General features: G+C 45.8%; 1 protein-coding gene across 2 annotated transcripts; it reads right to left on the reverse strand.

Moving 5' to 3' along the window:
• Positions 1-23,937, reverse strand: LOC144944648 (uncharacterized). Of its 2 annotated transcripts, XM_078873005.1 has the most exons (17): positions 23,866-23,937; positions 20,909-20,924; positions 18,941-18,981; positions 17,431-18,261; positions 15,697-15,825; positions 14,950-15,147; positions 14,211-14,351; positions 12,988-13,233; positions 11,179-11,350; positions 9,534-9,706; positions 8,365-8,493; positions 6,837-6,931; positions 5,595-5,806; positions 4,889-5,134; positions 3,596-3,708; positions 1,864-2,037; positions 1-1,066 (listed from the first exon to the last, which is right to left on the reverse strand). In XM_078873005.1, exons 3-17 carry the CDS (start codon positions 18,977-18,979, stop codon positions 953-955), a joined length of 3,012 nt encoding a protein of 1,003 aa, XP_078729131.1. In that variant the 5' UTR covers positions 18,980-18,981; positions 20,909-20,924; positions 23,866-23,937; the 3' UTR covers positions 1-952. The 2 variants fall into 2 exon arrangements, with proteins under 2 accessions (XP_078729131.1, XP_078729132.1); XM_078873006.1 differs by lacking the exon at positions 14,211-14,351.
• Positions 23,938-24,022: the final 85 nt, after the last annotated feature.

Genomic DNA, 24,022 nt, shown 5'->3' on the forward strand with positions numbered 1-24,022 from the left:
GTCATTTATGGACGGCCCCATAAACCAACAACCACGCGAACTCCGCTTCATTGTTGCAGCAGAAGCGGCTTTTGGCGCAACCATCGAACGAAGACAGTCGCCACATCGCGCGCTTTTCAGATGTGCTTCTGCGGCCGTCTGGAACGCTCTTCCTTCCCATAACTAGGAACTGGAGCTATATAGTTTGTTGTACTTCCTCCCCGGCATCTCCGATTAGCACAGTTGGCTACGTACGGTGCGAAAAAAGTTCAACATGCATACAAGCGTCTCGCTACCGTGGTTTTCCCCCGCCATTTTCCAATTCTAAGGACCATTTGCATTCATCCACTCGGGTTTGCCCCTAGCATAGTGGCATAGAAATTAAATAAGCCACGCGTTATCAACGTCTCTTCTGTAGTGCGCGCATACGCCGTACCAAATGTACTGCGCTGTAGTGTGGTGGTAATTGAAGTATTTCATTTGTACCCTACTTTGTGTATTTATAAAACGTAAACATATTTTACCTAATTTTAATTCACTGAGCTATTAGCTCCTTTTCAGAAGCGACCTGGCCACACCATGACAGCTCGTCGATGTGGATGATGACACATTGCAATTTATAGTAGCAGCCAAATAATCTAAACGCGTGTTTAGGAATGTGGAGGGATACGACATAGCAGTGGACTGACAAAGTTTCTGCACAGATGCCCCTACTGGACATCTGTGAAAAAGAGCTTCATAGCTCATCGGATTCCTCCAGTATAAATCAATATTGGGATTCTGATATAATTGTATCGATACTTGCTTTAATACTTCCCGACTGGAATGAAACGTGTTTCGGTTGACTACGTACGGTGCGAAATAAGTTCAACATCCATACATACATAGAAGGTCTAACATCATTGCTGCTACGAGCTCATTGAATAAAAAAGCAAAAAATCCTCCCTTTTTTACGATTCTGTACCAATAGAAATCACGGAATGCTCTCGTTTAATTTGCACGACTCAAACTCTGATTCTTCCTCAGTGCCAGATGCTGATTCCATGGAGCCACTCTCCTCCTCCGAGTTGTCTGTATCCTCCTGGTCCTGCAAGACAGATACAAGAGAATGGGTTAACATTTCCCGCACCTCTGATTTGCGTGGTTGGCTACGTACGGTGCAAAAGTCAACATACATCCATTGCCCTCATGCACTGCTCCAAGGTTGAGAGTAAGCTATTGTGTTATCCTAAAGTAGTGGTGGACTTTATTTCAACGGGTGATAACCCATTGAGACATCATGTTTCTTTTACAAGGCTGACTTGGGTCAGCAAGTGATAGCAGCACGGCGCAATGCAGGACCAGCGTACGAGGCTAAGAGATATATGAAGACACATTCTACTCCACGACAGGGTTAAACACAATTTTAAATTTTGCGAAACACAGAAACACCAATAACGTCAAAAGCGCGTCAAAAACCTACACGGTAAATCTGTATGTATGTTGAACTCCTTTCGCATTGCAGGTAGCCAACCGTGCTAATTGGAGGTGCAGGGGAAGGACAAAAAAACTAAATGTGGATGGCCCCAAACAGCCCAAAAGGCCTAGAGACTACAAGAACACACCGGTGTGCTGTACTAGTGACGAATTGGCCACGTTCTGTTTACGTGACAACCCTTACTAGTTGGCTGTGTCGGTTGGTGGCGTGTTTTAACGACACATTTATACATTTACGCGATCTAACCCCAACAAAAAAAACCTCTTATGGATGATATTGGTCACGAAAACCTACGTGTTAAACTACTAGAATAAGGTTGTAGAGGTGCCAGCTGAACACTGGCCACCCAGCTACCCCTTAACAAACGATGTCAGCTATTTTGGTTGCAATTGTGGCAGCCGAGGTACCTCGAGGCCTCCTTCAAAGTCACAGGTCCACTCCTCGATATCCAGCAGCTGCCCCAGCTCGTGCAGTCGAGCCCTGCGGGTGCCCGACTGCCAATCGGGCATGGACGCGGCACGCAGCAGCAGGTCTTGCCAGTCGGCTTCTCCCATGGTGTGCTCAAACGGAGCCAGGAACACCTGCCAGCAGGCGATGCCCAGAAAAAAAAAATCAGAAATCTTTATTTATAATCAGAGGAACCTGATGAGCTGTTAAGCTTTTTTTTTCACAGACGTTCAGTACAAAGAAGCACGCGTGGATCAGAGATGATGCGCAAAGCATTGACGGTCAAGAAAAGAAAGTGGGCACTTCGCGAGGAGGGATGGTGGCCGGTGGTCGACACTAACGACGGCAGGAGAGGTCGTGCCCGAGAGGACGTCCACCTCAGAGACGAAGCGATGGAATCAGCTCGTGTACGAAAGCTAGATTAATCGTTGCATTGCGAGGCTAGCTGCGATTTTAGTATGCTTGGGGAGGGGCCTTCATCCGCCCAGTCGATTGGGCTTTGCCGGATTGTAAAAAAAAAAAATCGATTCACATTTTTTGTTGTATGTATGGTACGTTCCAAAAATAAACATACAGTCTGGCATTACAGGTTGTACTCGTCTTTATTTACATAGCTTATTTTTGAGATTTTATTGCGTTGGATGAAGTGTTTTTAAATAAACACGCTTGGTGTGGGGAAAGAGGAGGGTGGGAAGTGAATGCCGATTATAATTTAATGTTTCTAATTTCACGACAGTATGTGACCTATATACTGATGGTGCAGTCGTTGGTGCGGTGGCACACTGGTTAGTGTGTGTTGTTACTGTCGCCCGAGAATGTTGATAAGTTGGTTGTACTTGGTTGTCAAGAATGTATCTGCCATAGTTGGTTCACATCCTTGTGCATAGTGTAGCAATATTGCATAACGAATCAAGGCATAGTTAATAAATTCCAAATCTTGTATTCTGGATCGAGTTATTGTCCATGTTTCTGTCGCCGTTAAAGCGTGTTTAAGACAAATTCCACATTGGTGTCCTATAAAAAATATTGAGGGAATTGCATGGGAGAAAAAATGGATCTGAACTCCTCACTCTCATATTAAAAATGAGCTAACATCATAGTTATGACGCGACGCCATGACCTCAACAAGCTGAGTTGGATGCCCAGCCACGGCTGACACCAGTGCCGAGAGACACATGAACCAACCCTGGCCTTTCCCCACCAACTTCAACAACAAACAACAACAACCCGAACTGCTGAACGTGGTTAATGGTGGCAAAAACAACTCCCACGACAAACACAGCGTGGGGAAGGCATTCTGGTCAAGCAGCGGATTGATAAACGGCACTATGCAGTCTCGATTTAAAGCTTTCGTGACTGCAGGGATTCATCTTCTTGGTTCTTTCGGTAAAGTCACGTAGAATGGAAATAATAAAATAATAAAAATAAAACATCATAAAATAATTCTGACGACGTTTCGGCCACAACGCAAGCAGCCGTCCTCAGGTGAAGACCAGGTCTGTCGGGGAGACAGCGTCTGAATGAATCATTCATTCACCTGAGGACGGCTGCTTGCGTTGTGGCCGAAACGTCGTGAGAATTATTTTATTATGTTTTATTTTTATTATTTCATTATTTCCATTCTACGTGACTTTACCAAAAGAACCAAGAAGAGGGCGCTATGCAGGTTTGCAGCAATGCACATGGAGTCACCTGCTGAGCGAGGTCTTTGCACAGCTGCAGAGGGATCTGGCAGAGGCAGTCGAGGACAAAGTGGGCAGCCGTGATTGCACCACCCTGCATGCCGCCCGCCGTGTAGAGGTCGACTGCGTTCAGAGTGGGCACAGGACAAGGTGCTCGGGTCATGCTTCGTCCCTGGGTACACTTCAGGTTTCTAATCTTTTAACAAAACAGACATAAGCGACAGGGCACTTGGCTAACAGTACACTAAGGGCACTTGGTGTTTACTGCAAGGCTTATGGAGAGGTTTAGAGGTTGCCCTTCTGACACTTGCTGTGCAAAAAAAGACATCTCTTAAATATTTATTTAAATCACGAGATTGCCATGCACAGGCCCAAAGGACGAAAAATGCGAATCGGCCAGAAACGAAAGTACGCTTATCGTTTCCTGAGTTTGAGCGAGGTTATCATGAGAACTTGTGCAAAGGGACAATGGGAGGGAGTTTCAGAGTCGGCAAGTGCGAGAGAATTGGTGTGAACTCACATCACTTGGACAAAAGCATCCACGAAGCAAACGTGCCTCTTTTGAATATTTGAATAAGCGTGCCTATTTTTAATAAAGTCAAAATGTATTTTTCCTCTGAATGTTATCCCACTTGCCATGCGGATCTCCCGCAAGTGTGAAAAAATGGCCCATGTGAGCAGATACCAGAGCTGGAATTTATCCAAATTAAATGCACTGCAGCCCTTGCAAATTAATAATAAAAAAATGTTGGGGCAGTCATTGCTTACGAAGCTGAGGCCATCATATCAACAATGGAGATTCCGGTTTAACTACAGTCAAACAAATAATCGATTCTTCAATGAATTCTTGACAAGTCATAAGTCATAAAATAAACGGGGGTGGGGGGGGAATTATTTCACACTTTAATACATATTTTTTATTTTACCAGGTAAGGCCCACTGAGCTATATAGCTCTTTTTTCAGAAATATCCTAGGCACTAATGATAGCTCAACCAAGTGGCTTATCATGTGGAAATGTATAGCAGCCAAATACTCTAAATGCATGTTGACTCTTAATGTTGTGGGAAAAACCAAAGGACCCGGAGAAAAGTCCACGCGACCACGGGGAGAGAGACATGCGAACTCCAAATACACAGCAGGTGTCAGGGTTGGGATCGTACCCACGCTCTCCTCCATACCAGGCAAGGTAGTTAGCATCTTGCCACCGTGGCACCCTTATAATATTTTCAGGCAAAAAGTTATTTCACCCAAGATGCGAATTCGACCCGTGTCGTCGCGCGTGCGCTGCCACCCGTTGGGTACCTTTCTCTTCGGCCATGATCGTGAGCACCACTTCTATTCGATTGGCCAGCAGCGCCAGGGGGGCTTCCGAGAGGCCCTGGGCTGCCACCAGCGACACGAGCTGAGCCACCGACACCACGGGGTCGCGGTGGAGGGCGGCTTCCGCAAATTTCTCGGGCGACGGCTCGGCAGCGACACGCAGCAGCAGTCCCGGCTGCACCTCCAGAGCAAGCAGCTCGGAGACCTCGGCCAGCACCGCTTTGGCCGCTGCGTGGGACAGAGAACGCATCTCATGGCTTCGCTTCCACCGCCGCCGCCGCCACAGGCAAACAGCTTTGCTCGAGGTGCAGCCCTGAAATTCCCTGCTCACGCCACTTGCTAGCGGAAAGGGCTCCACTGGAGGAAGCTCCAGAGAGCACCCTCCTGGGGATATTTAGGCCTTGTCTTGGAAGAGGTGCGATTGCCTACACTTTACCCCACCACCCAACAATGGAATTGGTTAAGAAATGCAATGCAATAACATCCTGGAAGACTTGTTGAAGCTGAAAAAAAACTAGCCTCGTTTTCCAAATTGGAATGTTAGATTAAACAACCCTTCCTCAAGTTGACATATCAGAATCAGAATCTTTATTTATACTGGAGGAATCTGATGCGCTACAAAGCTCTATTTCCACAGACACCTACAGGTTCAGAGAGGTGAAAGAAAATGACGACGCCAAACACTTACCCGCCTTTTCTCCCAGCTTGGCTACCTTGCCCGAGCAAACGCTCTCAATAAATTCCTTGAGCGGGCCGTGCTTCTGCTCAAAGAGCAACTCCCAGTGGGACCAGGCGGCCAGGTCCTCCAGGAGGGGGGCAGTCAGCAGGCACTGCAGTGCCCGGTCTGCACCCACGTTCCCCTGCACGCCCAGGCCAGCCTGGCTCTTCTGTACATCCCAGCTAGAGGACACCGCACACCCGCCGAAACGTGTTCAGTGTCGTACAAACCACGAAGGTGATAAACGACACAACGTTGTCCCGCAGTCTTTATCTATGCTCCACTTACTTTCCCGCACCGCCAATTCGCACCTGCACCTCCTGTTGTCATGGTCGGCTACGTACGATGCGTAAGAAGATCAACATACATACCGATATGTGTTTATTTGTCCCACGTCAAATGCTTCCATGATAATCGTGGAAGGAAACATCTGATGCAAAGCAAATCATCATCAGCCATGATCAATCCACTGCTGAATTAAGGTGCCGTGGTGGCGAGATGTTAACTACCTCGCCTGGTATACAGGAGGTCGTGGGTTCGATCCTGACCCTAACGCCTGCTGTATATTTGGAGTTTGCGTGTTCTTCCCGTGGTCGCGTGGATTTTTCTGCAGGTCCTCCGGTTTTTCCCTCCACATTTATAATCAACATGTGTTTAGAGTATTTTGCAGCTGTAAATTTCCAGATGATGAGCCACTCCATTGAGCTATAATTTCTGGCCAGGTTGCTTCTGAAAAAAGAGCTAAATAGCTCAGTGGGCCTCACCTGATAAAAATTAAATAGTTTATAGTTAAATAAAAATTATAAAGTTTTGTTTTTAGTGTTTTTTAAGGCCTTGCCAAGTAGTAGCCATCTCTCACGGTCCAGCGATGTAACAATCCACGTGGCACCTGACCGTGAGAAGATTTCATCGCTCCATCTTCCTGGTGGTCGTCCTCCCGGGAGCGTTCTCTCCCCTGGCTAGCGATTCTGTCACAAGTCTGTCTCGTTTCATCCATTGGCTATCATGCCATGTCATTTGCATTTATCGCAATTCATCAATAACTCACGTGCACAATTTGATGCACGCATTGTAGGTACTGGATAAACATGTATTTGAATACGTTAATGTATTTATTGATAATTAAACATTTTGGTAAAAATGCATCCAACATTATTGAATTTTACGATACACATTTTAACACACAGGCACGGATCGGCATGGACCACCTACCTGCCGTCGCTTCGTGTCATCCCAGGGAAGATGGGCGACTGGCTGGAAGAGTCTTTGAATGGCTCGTCTTGTTGCTGAGACTCCTTATCCTGCTCCTGCAGCACAGCCAGACGCGATCACACCACGTGGCCTGGTCAGGAAACCCAATGCCTATCCCGCCTAAAAAATAAAACAACTCTCTAAAATAGGCATGGAAAAATATTCACTGGGACTCTTCAAAAAATTATTCAATAACATTCTAGAATTGATCGGTTACTCGCAACCGAATTAGCCAGATGGCCTGAATCGCCCCCTCTTGCTTGTAATATTTCTGATGTTCTTATTTAAAATTTTGTCTGGTTTTTACAAGCTCATTTATATTGTTTAAAAAAAATATTGCAATACCACAATTTACCTCACTCTTTGCAATCGAGGCGATGCTGCTTCACGTATTTCAATGGCCATATTTAATCTCATGATTAAACAAAGGATACCACAACTCTTGCACATGAGCTGACCTAATCACTCCATCATCGTGGTGGTCATCCTCTTGGGCGCATTCTCCCCCCTCTTGGCTGCCAAACTCATCTCATTTGCATTTTCCATAATTCATGAAAACAAAAGGTACTTTCCATCACACGCGCAACTCGATGGATGTGTGGTGACATCGGGGATGTCACTATATGGTGCCGGGCTGAGAGGGCCAGGGCACGCGATGCACCCTCATCGCATACACCCTGTTGGCGGGTGTAGTACCAGCCCTAGCGGGGCTTGGTGAGCGCTGGATAGCACGGGCACCACGCGTAGCGTGTGGTGCGGGCTCCCACGAGGGGGAGCGGGGGAGTGTCAGCCCAAGGGCAGGGTTGCCCCGGGCCATGGAACTCTGGTTGACCCTGCAGACACATGATCTAGAGTGTCCATAGAGAGGCCCCCAGGTGGGGGGACTAGGGGGTGATCACGTGTCCAGGGAGAGCTCTCGAGAGGGATCCAGAGGGAGCTAGAAGGCTCCAGAAGGCAGGCCGGGCCAAGGGCGGAGCGGCCCCGACCGTAGGGGGATATGAGGCAGGTCCCCGAGAGGGACCCGGGGTCGTTGCATTCTACAAGCTGAAGCTCCACGTCCACCAGCTGAAGCTCCACGTCCACCAGCTGCAGCCTACATCTCAAGCTGGAAGCTCTACGTCTCCAAGGCAACCACGTGGTCGCGAACCCGAGTAGGGACCCGACCCTTCGTAGCAGTGACTCCTCTGTATAGAGTAGTTAGCTGGGTGGTCACCACCCTAGGCTGTATCTGGTGAAGGGGCACAGTTGCCCCTTTGTGTTACGTTACAAATAAATGTGTTGCCTCTAAAAGGAACGACGTCTACGACTCAGTTCGACCCACTACACATGCATCACGAGTGCCATCGTCTATTTGACTGATGAATAAAAGCGTCGCGCCCTACATCCAAGGTTTATTAATCTTTTTCGCTCCACCTGAGGAAAGTTTCGCTTTACTGGCACGTATGACGTGCACAATGGCGCAACGTGCTGGTGATCGATCAACCGTCACCTCGGTGGTGTTCAAGTTAACGCACAACGCGTCAAAGTCAATGAGCTGTTTGCCGCTCGAAGAAAATCTGACGTCGTGCGCCTCCGAAGTGTCCAAGCTCAGTGTTGACACCCCGGCCTTTCCCAGCACCTGCAGCGGCAAAGTCAGCAGCACATCGTTGAGCGACAACGAACGGAGACTCACTGAAATAAAACAACCACTCTACACGCATACACCCGCGCACCTCTTAACACTTCCCAGCTGCACACAAAGTTCTTCCGACAATTCTAGATTTGAAGCTTTCGTGACTGCAAGTATTCATATTCTTAGGTTTTTTCGGTAAAGTCATGTGGGTAAAAAATTTTAATTAATAAAAGTAAAATAAAAATAAAATAAAAATCACGACGTTTCTGGAGCAACACGGAAGCTTGTGTTGCCTCCGAAACGTCGTGATTTTTATTTCATTTTTATTTTACTTTCATTAATTTTAATTTCTTCCGACAAATTAACCACAATACCTTGCTGATCTCATCAAGAAGCATAAACCATCACGCAAACTCCAGTTATCCTCGCAGCGGCTTTTGGCTAACCATAAAACAAAGACGGTCACTTCATCACATGCTTTCAGATGCGCTTCTGCGGCCGTCTGGAATGCTCTTCCTTCTGATATTAGCCACTGGAGCTATGCACTTTTAAATCTAGATTGAAAACTCATTTCTTTCGAACTTCTTTTTGTGTTTAGTTTGTTGTTCATCCTGCACACCTCCAATTAGCACGCTTGGCTACGTACGGTGCGAATGAAGTTCAACATGCATACTGATACATTTATGCGGAAAGCATTAGCTCTGTACATTAGACTATCATCCATAACAGTGGGGCACTAAAGCACTTATAAATATAATCCACTATGAACCAAACTTTAGTTTTAAAGTTTTGTTGCTATTAGGGACACGAAAACACGATGACCAGACGAAGACACAACAAGACAAGACAATAAAACAACCACTCTTTACTTTCCGGCAAAAATATGCAAAAACGCATTTTGTCCTGATGGAGAATGAGTGAGCTCCTACAAACCAAAGGTTGCCTGGGGGGGTGGGGTTGGGGGGAGGGGGGCACATTAAGATTTGCAGATAACTTAATAACAGCCACGGTGACGGAGCTTAAACGATAACGTCCGTGTCACCCACCTTAGAGTTGCCGTTCAAAAATTCGAGGAAAGAGCCATGGCCCAGGCTGGGGAAGTCGGGAACGTTGAAGCGCTCCGCCAGCTGCTTCTCAATCTCAGCCAGGTCCCCCAGGCTCAGGGAGGCAGCGGCGCCGCTTCCACTGAGCAGCTCCAGCATCTCATCCCGCACGACGCCTGCCACAGCCCGCGTTGGGCGAGGGTTAGAGAGTCGTCCGGCAAAACGGAGGCAGACGTAGAAGGGCAGGTGGCTGTGGTTACGCATTTCAGGCTGTAGAGCAAGCATCTATATTTGGGACACTATTATATTAAATTCTTGAGTATGAAAAATGGGGTTAGGAGCTATTTGTCAATGTCAAGGTCTGCTTGCCATGAGAGGGCTTCGGGAGTTAGAGTTTGTGCAATTTTTCTACTCCTCCATTGAAGGACTACAGTGGCTTACTATATGGTCCGTAGTTTTGGTTGCCTGGCCATGACCATACTACTGTGGCTTGTCTTTAATTTTCCATTCATGCAGGAGGTGTGCACATCACACTGTTAAATCTTCTGATGCGGCTGATGGTACAGCAGCGTATACGAGGAATGTCAAAGTCAGGGGCTGCAATATCTGGATCTCGAATGAGGTGTTATTCTGGACGTCCACATTGCTCCACTCTGTTCTCCAACGTTCTTCACTTTGGGACACTAACACCCCATTTCCCACTCTACTACTGAGCCATGCTGGGACCACGTCAAGCCAGCCCAGTGCTGTTCAGGTGGCTTTAGGTTGCGTTTCTACTGCAGAAGTCGATCCGTGCCACCCGGCGTCCCACATTGTGTGCAATGAACGCGTCGAATAGTATGTAGATGACGGCGGTGACACTGCGTCTAGGTTGCGTAAAACACTGAAGCTACACGCAATGAGAGCATCATAAGCCCCGCGCTGGCTCTGCTCAGAGGTGCCAGTTGAAAAGGGGTAGAAACAAGCCTTCCCTTACAGGATATGATGGGGGCAGGGGAGCCAAAGTTGCTTGCACACTGCCTTAAAACTAAACTATATTTTATTTTATCAGGTAAGGCCCACTCAGCTGTATAGCTCTTTTTAAGAAGTGACCTAGCCACAAATGATTGTGGTTTATCATGTGGAAATGTATAGTGCCCAAATACTCTAAACACATGTTGATTGTTGATGTGAAGGGAAAAACTGGAGAACCTGGAGAAAAATCCACGTGACCACAGGGAGAGAGACGCGCAAACTCCAAATATACAGCAGGCGTCAGGGTCAGGATCGAACCCACGACCTCCTGTATACCAGGCGAGGTAGTTATGAACTGGGTGAGGAGTTTGAATCCTAGCCACGGCTAATATCAGTGGTGAGTGGTAACTGAACTGGGTCGGACGCCAATCCTCAACTTTGCCAACCTTCACTAACCAGCATGTTGTAATATAATCAAACAATCTCCATGGCTGACATGACATGAGGAGGCCTTCATCCAGCAGTGGATTAACAAAAGGGAAGAAAAAAATACGATTTTTACTTCATGCCGACAGCTTCCATCGTACATGCGTGAATGGCACATGCTGCCGTAGATATTTTTAAATCCCACTTTGGTATTCTCATGATACATTTTAGCAGCTTAAGGATAAGAGATAGGAGAATGGGTTCTTACTTTCTGCAAGAGTGGGCTGAATGTCGTCGGCCTTAAGTTTGAAGGCGTTCGAGGACATCTCACCGAGTCCCGGTTCAGAGGGGGTCACAAGGGAGCCTCCGCACACTGCTATCTGGAACAGCGTCTTGGCCAAGGGGTCTCCTGCGGCCAGGGACAGGAAGTCCTGAACAGTCTGCAAAGACAAACATCCCCCACATGATCCTTATGACGGTACCCCGGGGTACCACTATTTTTCCAGGGTACCACTATTTTTTCCAGGGTTGTACTTAGCTCCGCGACTGGGTTACCAATCAATCCGAAATCAGAGCTACTCCGCGATGTCGAAACGCCAACCATGAGCATAAGAAAATCCGTTCTTGAAAAATTCAATTTTTAATAGTGCATCGTGTACAGCTCGTCGAGATGAGTCGATTGCCGCATCGCCGACCATCAACAGACTAAAAATTACTGCATCACGGACATTATGCGAGAGCCGGGGTACCATGGTACCCTGGGGTACTGCCATAAAATTCATATGGCCTTTAAACTATGAACTAAACGATAAAAAAAAATCATTTTACTAGGTAAGGCCCACTGACCTATATAGCTCATTTTCAGAACCAACCTGGCTGCAAAATGATAGCTCAACGAAGTGGCTTATCACGTGCAAATTTATAGCAGCCAGATACTCTAAATGTATGTTTATAAATGTGGAGGGAAAAACCGGACCCAGAAAAAAAGCCACATGACCACGGGGACAGACATACAAACTCCAAATATACAGCAAGCATCAGGATCAGGATTGAAGCCAGCACCTCCTGAATACCAGGCAATTGAGTTAGCATCTCACCACAGCTGCACCGCTTCAACAGACTGTTGAAGTGGATACATTTGAACATTCAATTTAAAGACCGGTAATCGTGCAAAGGTGGACCACGGTGGGCAGTGAAGACCTGAGTTGAGAAACGCTCATCTGGCTGCTGAAATGAGGCATGCTTTGTTCAATGTAACGTTTGTAAAATATTGCCCTTGGTGAAAGGTGGTGCAGTGATTAGCGCACTGCACTATGCACCCGGCCACCTGAGTTTCGATTCCCAGCCACATCAGGTGGTGAGCGATATCTGATCTGAACTGGTCTAGGGCCTTCACTCAACCAAATAAGCAATGACCAGCATGACAAATTATGGTAGAACGCCCATTACCGGCACGGTGCGGGGAAGGCCTTCATCCAGAAGTGGATTGTCAAAGGCCTGTAATTTATTATAATATCATATCTGTTTTTTATTTACATTTCGGGCATACATGCTGATCAGCAACCTACCCTCTTTCATAGAATAAATTAATGAACTAAAATAGCAGTCATGTACAAGCACACGTTAAAGACCACTCGTCATGTTCATCATTAACACTGCCTTATAACAGAACAATATACAATGGTATAACATTGCCGATGACAAACAATGGCCCATATAAGGCAGTGTTAATTTAAATTTTTTAGATTAATTGGGTGCTATAAATTTCCACATGATAAGCCACTTCGTTGAGCTATCCATTGTGGCCAGGTCCTGAAAAATAAAGCTAATAGCTCAGTGGGCTTTACCTGCTGAAATATAAATAGTTTAGTTCAGTTTCTTCCTATACTTTGCACTCCCGTCGTGTTTTGTAATGTTTGTTTTTGGAACTATCTGACCTCGTGCCACGACTGGACATCTGTGAAAAAGAGCTTCATAGCTCATCGGATTTCTCCAGCAAAGAATAATAAAGACTCCGATTCTGAAAGTGACAAACATGGCGAGTGTTCTTTCCCCACCATGTTATTCCCCACCTTACCTTCTTTATCTTGTTGCTGAAGATCTCATCGGCATTCTTGAAGACTACGTAGAGAAGCTCTGATGCAGACTGACTGGCATATTGCTGCTTCAGCCTGGCACCTCCGTCCCCATTGTCGAACAGGTTGAGAAGGCTCTGCTTCTGTCGCTGGAGCTTGGCCTCCAAGTCCCTGAGAACGTCGCATTCCAGCTGGGCCCGTGCTTGCTCACGCGCTTCCGTGTCACACCGCTGCACTTTGAAAATCGTCTGTGGGAACGACAAAACCACCGTCTCGACGTTTGTGTCCAGTTACTGTGTAGGTGTATTTAAAAAATGTTTTTTTTATCAATAAATATTACATCGTTAATAGATATTTAACGATATCAGGCAAGCTGGTTGTTGTTTTTTCTTTAAAGATTTTTTGTTTTTTCTCACTCATTTTATTCCGAGCGCGATATCGAGTGTCATGCCAGGGGAGAACAAAGAATCTATTCGGAAATCTCACAGGGCAGTGCGAGCCCCCGTGTGTCTGAGAACGGATGCACAAAAAATGTTCACGTAAATTCTGATAAACCGTTCAAAAGCAGGGGGCGCACTCTCCCACACTCCACTATGATTTTTTTTGGTGTTTGCTGCATGGTAGTCAAACCAATAATTTAATTCTGAAGAGCTGAAATTTTGCCACGATTTCTTTTTTGTGCAGTCATTGGTGACCGACCGGGCTGTGGCCATCGATTCCACACCTCCGATCATCCACGCATCTCCGATTAGCAACGTTGGAGATGTACGGTGCGAAAGAAGTTCACCATACCTTGTAGGTTTATCATACGGTTTGACGTCATTAGTTAAAATGACAGGCGGCTGAAACCTGCATTCCAACTCAGAACCTTAGCTAGTTCAGCTCAGTGCTCTGCGTTCCCCGAACCACCCTGCCACCTACAACTTGATTTGGCGCTTTCGTGACTGCAGGAATTACTCTTTGGTTCTTTCGGTAAAGTCACGTAGGAAGAGAAAATAATAAATTAATTTAAATAATCTCTTTCATTTGTACCTGATGATGATTGCTTGTGTTGCAATCGAAACGTCGTATGCTATTATTTAATTTATTATTTTCTCTTTCTACGTGACTTTACCGAAAGAACCAAAGAGTTACACCCTGCCACCTCTCACGCCGTGGTGGTTGTTTGGTCCATGTAACAATAATGACAAGGACAGGCCGCTGCATTCTGAGGCTGTCCACATACAGAAATGGCGAGTCCGAGGCTGGTGATGCTGATTCCCAGCTCCTGCACGCTGTTCAGTCTGTATTTGTCCTTCAGGTGCCTCATGAATTCGGCCTGATCTACTCGCTGGCCCTGGTTACTCAGCATGTACGATTGCAGGTTCTGTAATACACAACAAGAGACGGGACTCAAAAGTGGTATCATAAGACTGCTTTCAGATACGAATGCTCACGTTAACGGTTGGGTACATACGGTTATCCCCTTGATAGACACTCCTACTATTACAAAAAAGAAAACTTTAACTGGAGTTTTCCGAAATGCCTTGTTTTTCTGTTAGTATCTTTATTGCGGGGACTTTATCCAGGTTCATGCAGTAGTTTAGTCACAGAGAATGACCACAAACCAAAAACACCGCTTAGTCCAAGTAAGGAACCGAAAGATTTGCCCCCACCCCTCCTCGTGATTTAATGAATGTGCATTATCAAATTTAACCTGCACGGTTTTTATATTGGGTGTGTGTAGTCATTGGTGACCGGGTTGAGCTTATCATGTGGTGGCGACACTTCAGTTCCCAGTGTACTCTACAATCAAAGTCAGACGCCCGTACATGAACCCAAGACCTTAGCGGTGCCAAGCTTACTCATTTCAAAGGCCCAACGATCCCCAGAACGTGTGATCACTTTCAGGTCCTCCCTCTCTTCAATGCCCCGTTACCCACACACCATCGCGCTTAGTTATGGCCTCGAGGGCTGTCTGACACCTTCAGGACGTCCGCGGTGGTGATCTTGGGTATGTCACCGTCCTTCATGGAGCTCAGCACTCCGTACTGTGCAGCTACCGCGGGGTGGCGGCAAAGTGGCCCAAGGCCCAGCTCGCGGAATTCCCCCTTTTTCTGCAGGGCGGCCGCATCCTGGCCCAGCTCGTGCAAAGTGCTGATGCAGCGAATGCTCTTGTAGGCCTGCAGCCGAACACGCCGAGATACCGCACACGCAGACGTATTTTGAAGTCGCGGTCATTCCCCACGAAGCGCTCGCCACAAATGAACACCACGATACCTTGCTCAGACCGTTGAGGAGCGTAAACCATCACTCGAACCGCGGTCGCCGTCGAGCACTTTCGGATACGCTTCTGTGGCCCTCTGGAATGCTCTAAGTCACTGGAGATATTCACCTCCGATTAGTACGGAGTGAAAGAAGTTCAACATGCATACATAGCATGTCGTGACGATGCAAATTGGAATTGTTCATCACTGCAGTTATGCATGTTGAGGGAATGATTTCCAGCTTTAAATAAGTTATTTGGGAGAACTATTGTTCTTATCCACATTCATGTGGGAAAACAATATCGCACGTCCTCTTATCCACGATGTTATCCGTGGAATTTGCTCTACTCATCTATAAAAAAAGTGTGGATCATTTTATCTGTTGCACGCTATATTGGGGAGCCTGGTTTAATTAGAGCTGGCTAAGACCCAGTGCACGGCCGGTGGGCTATAAGAACAGCGGACCTTGATGAACGTATGCACCGCCTTGTGGGTTTTCATGAATTCTGCGATGGCAGGGATGTCGTACTCGCTCTTCAGGCCCATCGCCGTCACCGACGGAACTTTCAGGCACTTACAAAGCAGTGCGGACACCTATATAAACAAACAAAAACACAGACACCAACTTGCGATAAAAAACAATCAAAAGCAAAAATGTCTTTCCAGATACAAGCAAAATACAAGTTAGGTTGCCTAATGCAATACTTGCACTCTATATGGTGTATCTTACTTAGAAAACACACGGACAGACACGTACCTATCAGATGTGTTTGTAAACAGATATTTTAAGGATCTCAGTGGTGCCGACTCACCCCATGAGTCTCTAATATTTAAAGACACTCAATGGTAGTTCTTTTAGTGGACAAAGGTAGAGTGCAGTTTTAAAAGTATGACGGCATCACTGCAGAGTCAATGTGGCCCTATCGTTATCAGTAAAACATTAGGCACCGTCCATAATAGAGGTTTTTTGGGTTAGATCGCGTAAAAATGTGTTGTTAAACCCGCCACCACCTGACACAGAAAATTAGTCAGGGTTGTCACGTAAAGAGAACATGCCAATTCGTCACTAGTACAGCACACCGGTGTGTTGGAGAGCCAAGACACAACATTTACAATCTGAGTACGACGTTTGGCCAGTAATTACAACTAGCTTCATCAGGCGACAGCCAGATTTGTGGAGAAGTCCTCCACCTGTTTCATTCCTTATATAGAGGCGTAGATGTGGTGACCACACTTCTTGAACAAAGTGGGGTGGGGGGAGATTACTGAGTCAACTTACATTGTGTATGCGCATTATGCGAGCCCATTGATCTTGTCCTTCCTGTCCATTGTGTGTACTAAAATAGCGCTACCAATGGTAATACCTATTGAATTATGGTGGCCTGTATAGGCATGCATTTAAACAATGTATTATTTGATCATTTGCTTCCACACAGCACCAAGTCGGTAGCTATCCGAACGGTTACAATGATTTTTATTTATTAAAATGCGGAAATATTATTTAATCATATATTTACACGATCTAACCGAAAAAAAACCTATATTATGGATATTGGTCGCGAAAGCCTACGTGTTAAACTGATTAGGCACCATATAAAGTAAAATTACATATAATTTGCCCATTTTTTGGGGGGGTGAGAAAATGGCACGAAATACCAATCGTGCATTCTTATCAAGGCAGAGTTACCAGTAAACGGACTGCTTATGCGGGACTCGACGACATATTTACCGGGTTTTGTAGTGGTTAGCGCTACGCTGCATTACGAGTTCTATCCCCGCTCAAGGCCAACACCGGTGACGATTATCATAACCGGTCCTGGGCCTCCCCTAGGTAGACTCAGCCTCTAATGAGCACCTGATGCGGTGTGTAAACATCGCCACTGGGGAGACAAAGGCGGCCGGGCGTGGTGCTTGCCACCCACCCCCTCGTGTGCCGTGCTGCCCTTCATAACTCGCCACTGATGTCAACTGCGGCCGGAAATTAACCTCCGGTCACAGGATTCGCAGCGCACTAACCACTCTACCAACACTCCACTCCAACAATTATCAGCAAAGAAATGTATTCAACACAGGATGCAGGCCCATTGTGGGCCAAAGGACTCTCATCTTACCCAAAGGACTTTGAGCTAATTGAAGTCACGGCATTTTGCAATGCATCAAGCAGCCTTCAACCGTACACAAAATCATCCCAAACCTTACCACATCTTTGGAGACATGCTGGTCAGTGTCAGCCAAGGCAGTCATGCAGTCCTGTGCAGTCTGGTTGACTCGGCCGATGTCTAGAACTGGGACCTGCCTGTTCACGTTCGCCAATACGTCTGCAGTCTTATCTTCTACAGTGCACGTCGGCGGTTTCAAATTTAACAAGTACTGTGTGTTTTCGACAATGGGGGTTTTGTACGGGATAAACTGCACTGGCTGAGTAATTCCTAGGTTGTTGTGCTGAAATGTGGCGTTTCTTGGTTTATGAATATAAGCGTTGGGTCTCTGTTGATGTGGAATTATAGAGGGCTTTTGATGCTGTCCCACCCCTTCTGATTTATGATGTGGACGACTCTGTTGATGGTCTGCAGTTCCTTTTGGTCTTTGATCTCTTTGGCATGCGTTTTGGTGGTCTGTCGTTTCTCCTTGCCGATGATGATGTGGGCCACTCTTGTGTTTTTCAAGGAGTCCTCCTTGTCTATAATAAGCCGAGTCAGTCTTCTCCGATCTTAAGAAATCCAGGTTAAGTGTATTTAACTCTGGTATTCCTCCTTGCTTTGGATCACGTGGCCTAGGTTTTTGACATTCTGCTGTCGCTCCTTGTCTATAGTGATGCGGCCTGGCAGTCTGGTTGTCAGTTGATCCTCCTCCTCCTCCTTGTCTGTATCCAGGTTGGCGGGTTTCAGCCTTTTGGCCTTCTTGTTTTCCTTTATACTGTTGATTTTGTGGGCCGTTATACCTCGGTCCTTCACCCTGTTTTTGATCATGCTGACCAGATCTCCTATGTTCTCCCGTGCTTCCCTGCTTTGGATGACGTGCACCACCACTCTGAAATTTAAGGAAACAAATTCAAACTCACATTGTTCCGCGACTCAAGGAAGAGGAACGAGTTTACATTTTTTTATATTTTAAACTCAAAACTCAACACATGTGTCAATAATACCGTGTGGCCTTCAAAGTTAAAGTATATCATAGGAGATGTTTTGAGCAATGGTCCATCTTTTGCGAGATGTTAACTAACCTACCAGGTATACAGGAGGTTCGATCTCGACCCTGAGGCCTGTATATTTGGAGTTTGCATGTTCTCCCCGTGGCCGTGTGTATATTTTTTCCATTTAAGGCAATCTTATTGAATAATAATGACAAATGCACTCACGCCGTGTAACATGGAAAGCCATGACACAATGGGCCTAAATCACACCTGAGATGATGGAAAAACAACTGGGACTCTCTCCCATCCTGTACAATGTTTCACCAACAGCAGGACACACATAGAGAGGTTTAGAGGAACTCACGACCAGTCGAGGATTACAGGAAAACATTTATACATGCTCATTAGTGTATGTCTACCTAGCTAAACTGCTGTCGAATAATAATTGCTTTAATAATGGATGATACTCTTATGGATGTTCTTATGAACGCGATAGCAATGTGTATGATGCAAATATTCAAGTGAATCGTGTATTATGCAAATTCAATGGTACGATATTGTGCCAATATTACTTACCCCTGGGCTGGATTTGGGTTTTCCTCTGAAGCTAGACATTCCTAAAACACAAGACACCAGTTAAGGTTAGAAATATTTAATGACGGATTGCCATCTTTGGGTGTCATATCTGCAAGTGCGTGTATGCACAACGCCCTAGGGGCCGTCCATAAATGACGTCACGCACCTAGGGGGGGAGGGGGGTCAGACATTTGTGACGATGTGTGACGAGGGGGGGGGGGTTCAGAAATGTGACGTCACATCAAAATGCGCAACTTTAAATAAATATAGACAACACGTTCTACTTAATTAAATAGACGTTTAAATAAATGTTTTCTCCTACAACATCAGAGTGCAGCGCCACATTAAATACGCACTACAATGATAATAGTTTAAAGCGATTTGAAGCATGTTCTATTTTCAAAATGGAAATATGCTTTTGGGGGGGGGGGAGAGCTTTGTAACGTCATATTTGAGGGGGGGGTGGTCTGACTTTTTGTGACGCCGTGTGACGAGGGGGGGGGGTCAAAAATCGTCTAAAATCGCGTTACGTCATTTATGTAGGGCCCCCTATTTGTGTTTCCTTTGGCACTGTACTGCTGCGGAAAGTTGAATTGTTTGCACACTGCGATTGTAATCTACAGCCAACCGGATTGCCCTCTGGAATGCACACCCCTCGTGCTCATGATCCATTTCACCAAGGAAGCATCACCTACTCTTGTGTACAATATACAGTACGTGCACAGTGTTATATGTATTCTGTGCGATGCTGAGCTCTCCTCTCTATCCACTGCTAGATGAGAGCCTCGCTGTTTGACCATACTTCACCACGCTGGGGAGCCTTGCAATCCTTTTAAATTACCATGAGGGCACAAGTCGATACACATCGGTTGTGTCGATCTAACTCCACCTCTCTGGAGAGGAAGCTACAATGGACACGTCTAGGTTACAAAGCGTTATTATAATCACACGGCAGTTACAGCACCAGTTCAGTTCATTGATTAGGTATAGCCCTGTGAGCCATTCGGCTCTTGAATCGGGTGCAACCGCAACAAACAAAAACATGAACAAGAAAAAGCACCGTATATCAATGCTGTGTGCAAAAATCCCAGTGGGATGCAAGTCAAACGATAACAACCACAAGACAACTTAGATTAAAGTTATCAGGCTAACTCTGTACTACAACAAACACATATGACAAAACCAAGTTTTCGAAATCACCAAAATAAAGCTATAAAAGCAATGTAACAGTGATCATAGGAACTGTGATTAAAATAAAAACGATATTACATAACATGTACGACCAAACTTTGTAGCCATAGCTGGCAGCATGAGTCACTCCATAACAGCAGGAGGATCAGTAGGAGTATCAACATTTGTCAATGCACCTTTAAAGATCAGCACACTATGATCAAAACACAAGATCATACTTTGCAGCGGTCATCCGGAGCGATACATTTGATTTCAGGCCACTGAATAGCAGTGGCAGCTAGGGGTGTACAACTCCTCTAGAGCAGCTTTGAGTGAAAATCTCACAGGTAGTGATCCAAGTTGAAGATCTCACAGGTAGTGGTCCAAGTTGCAGGACTTGGTGTCAACACGTTGATGTTCAACCTAAGACCCGTGAGTTGTCTCGCCAAATTAGCCCAGGTGTGAGTGCGGGGAAGAAAACAACATTCGTCCTTTGCCCAACACCCCTTTACGCATTTATATTTAGAGCTGCCAACTTTTTATGATCATTCCGAAAGCAAAAAAAAAATCCATTCTAGATTTGAAGCTTTCGTGACTGCAAGGATTCATACTCTTAGGTTTTTTTCGGTAAAGTCACGTAGGTAAAAATAAAACTAATAGAAATAATAATAGAAATAAAATAATAAATCACGACGTTTCGGAGGCAAACACAAATCCACCCATCATCTTTTCAAGCAAATCCATCAGCTGTGATGTTTAAAGATGTGAGCGGGGAAGGAAAATAACAACAACACTCACCCTGCGATGAGCACTCCTTCTTCAGCCAGATGATTCACACGCAGGTGAGGAGGAGGAGGGCGAGAAAAGTTTTTTGTTTGTTTGTTAAACCAATAACAAAAACAACAACAACACCAACATCAAGGTCCCGACGTCTCCGGCTCTATCCGCAAGACGTTGAGTGCCAACCCGCAAGGCTTCAGCAGCAGCTGCTGCTGTTGTTGTGCGTGTGCTACGTTGCTGGGGGGAATGGTGATGGTGGTGTCGCGTCAGCGCTCCTTTCTCGTTATTCGCTCGCGTAAAGGCGCTCATCATTTCCTGACAATGATGACGATTAGTTGACCATCCATTGAGTAGGAACGCAAACAGCTGTTGAAACTTGACTCCCCCCCCCTCTCTCTGTACGCACGTGGATATTTTACACCGCCCCCCCTCCACCCGAATCCTATAGAACGGCCGATATTTAATCCACGCAGAAACGATAAAGGATTGATAATATTCACTTGTTTAAGCAAGGAATGCTGCATTATTATCGAGGCTTCACACCACCCCTCCCGTTTCCTATGCGTACGTACATTATCACACCCCTCCCCCCTCCATGCATACGTACTAAATGGATGGCCCCTTATGAGACCAATTCAGACCTTAGTGGTCACCTCGTGCCCTTATAAATGTCAACGTTCATCCTACAAAGTCCCATCAGAAGGGAGAAACACAAACATATAGACAAAAGTTATGTTTTTTTACCCGTATTGAAACGGCTGTACACCGTATGGACATGAAAACCCAATTTCGCTGTACAAGAATACAGGGTAACCCATATGGGTTGACACTCGAAATGAAGGTGTGCAGGTGCTCCAAATCGAGGGAAAACACATTTATTGTGGTAAATCTGTCAAATGCAACAGCATGTGTGTCACACACAGCAATCCTCAACCGAGTCGCCATCAAGGGGCCGGCCATAAATTACGTCACGCAATTTTTTACGATTTTTGACTTCCCCCCCCTCGTCACACGGCGTCACAAAAAGTCAGACCCCCCTCAAATATGACGTCACAAAGCTCTGCCCCCCTCCCCCCCCCAAAATAAAACATGCTTCAAATCTCTTTAAACTATTGTCATTGTAGTGCGTATTTAATGTGGCGCTGCACTCTGATGTTGTAGGAAAAAACTTTTATTTAAAAGTATATTTAATTAAGTAGAACGTGTTGCACTTCACTATTCAATTATTACTTTAATCCTAAGTTGTATGTCTATCTATACCATCTACTTATATTGGTATCTTACACCCATTACCTGTACTGTATGTGTACAATATACGTACTGTACTTGTCACCATTGTACAACTTACGACTGTACATGTGTTCTATTCTCAATAGCATTGCAAGTAGTCATACTCTGGGTGCATGGTTATAGAATAAACAGTATTAGGGTTAGAGAATTACAAGTATTAACTAAATTACGTCATCCTTTACAATGGACAGTGCTAAAACGCCTCCCATTGAATATATCACAAACTAACAATTCAAAGCCAAGCTTGAAGTCTAGAACAAGTCTAGAACATTTCTATAACGATCAAAAACAACCTTTGAGTCCTTTACCTGTAGACTGCAACAGCACGTGTCACACAGCAATCCTCAACCGAGTCGCCATTAACCACGTGACTGATGTCCGGTTAATTAATAACCCTGCCAGCCACCCATAGGCCCAATCCATATCGCATGCTGGTGTAAACGCGTGCATTGATGTACTGTCATCTGGTCGAACACCATATGAGAGTAGGCTCTAAGAAAAGCTGTCTCTGGTGTGGACCAATCAGTTTCAATGACAATGCATAAATTATCAGAGTATTGTTTTTGTTTGCATTTGACTGCAAGTATTGTGGTGAATGTAAACATAATTCCTTGCAAAATGTGTCCGTTTTGTTGCCAGAAAAAAAGGGGGAAAACCCTATTAGTATATTTTGGCACTGGAAAAGGAGGCCTCATGATGAAGCACATATGGACTTTCACAAAACGACACTTTACTCCCTTGTTGCACGAGGAAATAATTAAAAGAGTGGTCCATTCCTAATGTGCCACGTGAGTTTGTGTAGACTTGATATTCCTCCATTGAAGGAGCGCGCAGACCCACGACGGGTTTTAACTCGACGTGTCCACAGTTTGGGTTGCATGGCCATACAGTCGCACAACTGCGGATTTGTCTTTTAATTTTCCATTTACGATGGAGTGCGGATTTGTCTTTTAATTTTCCATTTACGATGGAGATGGGCACATCGCGTCCTGGTGATGTTCTGATGCGGTTGGCGGTCGCAACCAGCCAGGGTCTTCGAGGAACGAATGGCAAAGACAAGAAGATGTGCGACGATTGTTCGGGGTCTCTCGCATGAGGCGGCGTTTCTTGTAGAAGTCCAACGAGCGTTGTTTCCACTCTGTTCCGTACAGCAACGTTCTTCCAGATCTGAGTGACATTCGAGGATGGTGACACCTGGAACGTCACCCAGATCAGCGGCGAGGAACATAGTTTGCGGTCATTATTATTTGATAGAAATATATTTCAAAAATATAATCACAGGCAAGCCCTTGAAGTGTGTGGGAATCACGGGGGAGTCCCTCCCATCACTTCTCACGGCACCTTGCGGGAAACGTCGCCACCGACGACATCTTCCTCCTGCCACACTGACGGCGGGCGAAGGAGCAAAACGGTTTTCATTGTTTCGGATCAATGTTCCAACGCTGTGGGGGCACACGTGACATTGTTTTCTCCGAGACCAAGGTGCTCTGCAAACCCTCGGGCCAAGTTTTAATTGATAGAATTTCCACTCACTAGTCCGATTACTAATCTGAGCTCCTTAACTTGTTAATTCCTCCAGCCCCACCTGTCCCTGAAAACCACAAACCTCCCCCACGACTCAACAAAACTCCTTCCCCACCCCTCCCGTGCCTATATAAACCCACAACAGCAGTTAATTTTCTCACCTGAAGACGGACGCTTGTGTTGCGACGTCGTCTTTTCTTTAATTACCTTTTCTACCAGAGTATGGATTCCTGCGGTCACGAAAACGTCAAATCAAAACCAAAACAGTTTTGTTATTAGCATCCTCCCCGCCTCCCCGTCGCCAGCCAATCACGAGCA

This window comes from Lampetra fluviatilis, chromosome 35 (genome assembly GCF_964198595.1).
Source record: "Lampetra fluviatilis chromosome 35, kcLamFluv1.1, whole genome shotgun sequence".
NCBI lineage: Eukaryota > Metazoa > Chordata > Hyperoartia > Petromyzontiformes > Petromyzontidae > Lampetra > Lampetra fluviatilis.